Below are 2,561 nucleotides of genomic sequence, written 5' to 3' on the forward strand. Positions count from 1 at the left end.
TCGTTCTTCTCCTGCAGCAGGGACACCATCTTCTCCTCCAGCTCCTTGCGGCGAGCCTCGGACTTCTCCAGCGCCTCTTTGAGGCGTGCAAACTCCTCCTTCATTGTGGCCATCTCCTTCTCCGTCTCTGCGCTCTTCAGCAGTGGCTTGATCTTGAAGTAGAGCTTCATCCAGGGCCAATTCTTGACCCCCATGAAGGCTCGAATGTTCCACTGGATTACCAGCAGGGCATCCCTGACGAGGAGGCAGGGTGGGGCACAATGAAACAGTGCTTCCCAGTCATGGGCCGGACTAAGCCAGTTTGTAGGCACACAGCCTTCCTTCCTGTGCATGCCCATCCCCAACATCACTACACTGAACATGGAGTTGCTTGATAAATATTTATTAATCAGTTTGATGAAAGGGCAGTTTCTATCTTCCCAGCTGGGATATTAGTGATAATGGACACTACCACTTACAGAGTGTCTACTCTGTTCAGTTTTTTATTCTCATAAGAACTTCAAATATGTTAAAAAATTAGGTAGGAGTTTACATATGAGAATATCTATAATATGTATGTAAGTTACGAAGCATGAAAGCAAAATGACTACCCATGAATCCACCACCCAAACACTTCAGTGTTACCAGCCATTGATCTACCCGTGACTTCCTTCCTACACCCCTGTTACCGCACCAGGAGCAGCCGCTATTCTGAATCTTATTTTTCCTTTCCTTGCTTTTTCAAAAATGACTTTAACCACATATGTATGTACCTTTATTTTTATTTTATTTATATTTGAGATGGAGTTTCACTCTTTTGCCCAGGCTGGAGTGCAATGGCATGATCTCAGCTCGCTGCAACCTCCACCTCCCGGGTTCAAGCAATTCTCCTGAGCCTCAGCCTCCTTGGTAGCTGGAATTCCAGGTGCCCGCCACCATGCCCAGCTAATTTTTGTATTTTTAATAGAGACAGGGTTTCACCATGTTGGCCAGACTGGTCTTCAACTCCTGAACTCAGGTGATCTGCCTGCCTCAGCCTCCCAAAGTGCTGGGGTTACAGGCCTGAGCCACCATGCCCAGCCATGTGCATGTATCTTTAAACAATGAATGGCTGGTTTTGATATTTATGAGCTTTATAAAAATTGCATCATACTATATGTATCCTCCTAAGATTTTTGTTTACTAACAATATGCTTTAATGTTCAAACATATTGTACCATATAGTTGGAGTTCACTTCTTTTCACTGTTTTATAATGTTCTACTGAATGACTATAATACTATTTACCCATTCCCCTGTGGATGGAAATTCAAGCTGTTTTAAGATTTTTGCTATTATGGCCAGTGCTGCTAAAAAGATTATTTTTCGTGTCATGGTGTACATGTATAAAAGTTTCTCTGTAGGAATGTACTCAGGAGTGGAATGGAAAAGTATGCAGCTGTTTAAGAGATAGTGATAAACTTTTCCTAGGAAGTTGCACTAATTTACACATCTGTAAGCAGTGGGTCAACCTTCTTAATTTTTGTCAGTCTAGTGGCTTAAAAATTTTTTTAAATTATGTTATCTTTTATTTCGTGTACTTCTTTCATTTTTTAAAATTTGTAGACCATTTGAGCAAGCAAAGTCTAATTTTAAAATGATATCTCATTGGCATCTTAATTTGCATTTTCCTATATTGAATTTTCTTAAAAAAAAAAAAAAAAAATTTTGCAGTGAGATTCCAAGTGGTAAAGTAAGCTTGCCCGGGCCAGCTTATAGGTCTAAACCCAGGTCTTCTGACCCACACTAGTTGACACTGAGGATTTGCCTCTTACATCTCTGGTGCACCCCTGGTGCACCCCTCCCTTTTCCTCCTGGCTGACCTGCGTTCCACTATCTTCTTGAACTCAATGCGCATGAGCTGGCCTCGAGCTTGGGCCTGCATGCGTGTGAGGATGCGGCTCAGCCTCTCATCCCGCATCTCCTCCAGCAGCCCAAGCAGCCCTGCCTTGAAGAACACCTGCAGGCAAGGAGTAGATGTAAGGGGACACAGCCTCAGAGGGGGTTGTCCAGGGTGGAAGGAGAGGGTGGAAGACCCTGGATGAGCCCCCAGACAACCCATCACCCCGGGCTTCTAGAAGTGAGAGTAAAGATTTGACAAGACTGGAATAAAGCCTGGGTTTCAGCCCTTGATATGGTTAGTAAGGAAGCCAGAATTAGGGATCTGCTTTCTGAACTCCTCTCTGCTTCACTCAACATGGCCGCCTACCCTGCAACCACCCAACAGGGCTCTAGACTCACCTTGGTGTGGCCAAACTTGTACTGGTTGTGATCGATGTCCAGGGAGCTGAGCAACTTCTCTGACCCCTTCCTGCTGTCAATGAACTGTCCCTCAGGGATGGCTGCTGGGTTCAGGATGCGATACCTGAGGAGGGAAGTGTCCAGAGTCAGTCATGCTCTGCACTGATCTGCTCTGCCCACAGAATTCCAGAGCCACCTGCAGACTCCTGTTCCCACCAGGGCAGCCCTGGCTCCCCCTGTTCTCTGAGCCCTGGGGCGCCCTCATACCCACCTCTGCCGGAAGTCCCCATAGAGGATGCGGTT

The 2,561-nt window shown here is 45.8% G+C and overlaps 1 protein-coding gene across 1 annotated transcript; it reads right to left on the bottom strand.

The window, feature by feature from the left end:
- Positions 1-5: 5 nt before the first annotated feature.
- LOC116548283 (myosin-7-like) lies at positions 6-2,555 on the bottom strand (the record flags this gene model as incomplete). The annotated part of the gene is made up of 4 exons (XM_032273825.1): positions 2,530-2,555; positions 2,259-2,382; positions 1,841-1,977; positions 6-234 (listed from the first exon to the last, which is right to left on the bottom strand). Coding segments are annotated over exons 3-4 (327 nt in total), but the record flags the coding sequence as incomplete, so codon positions are not given.
- Positions 2,556-2,561: the final 6 nt, after the last annotated feature.

Source organism: Sapajus apella, unplaced genomic scaffold, assembly GCF_009761245.1.
Source record: "Sapajus apella isolate SASKATOON/1434 unplaced genomic scaffold, GSC_monkey_1.0 scaffold9143, whole genome shotgun sequence".
NCBI lineage: Eukaryota > Metazoa > Chordata > Mammalia > Primates > Cebidae > Sapajus > Sapajus apella.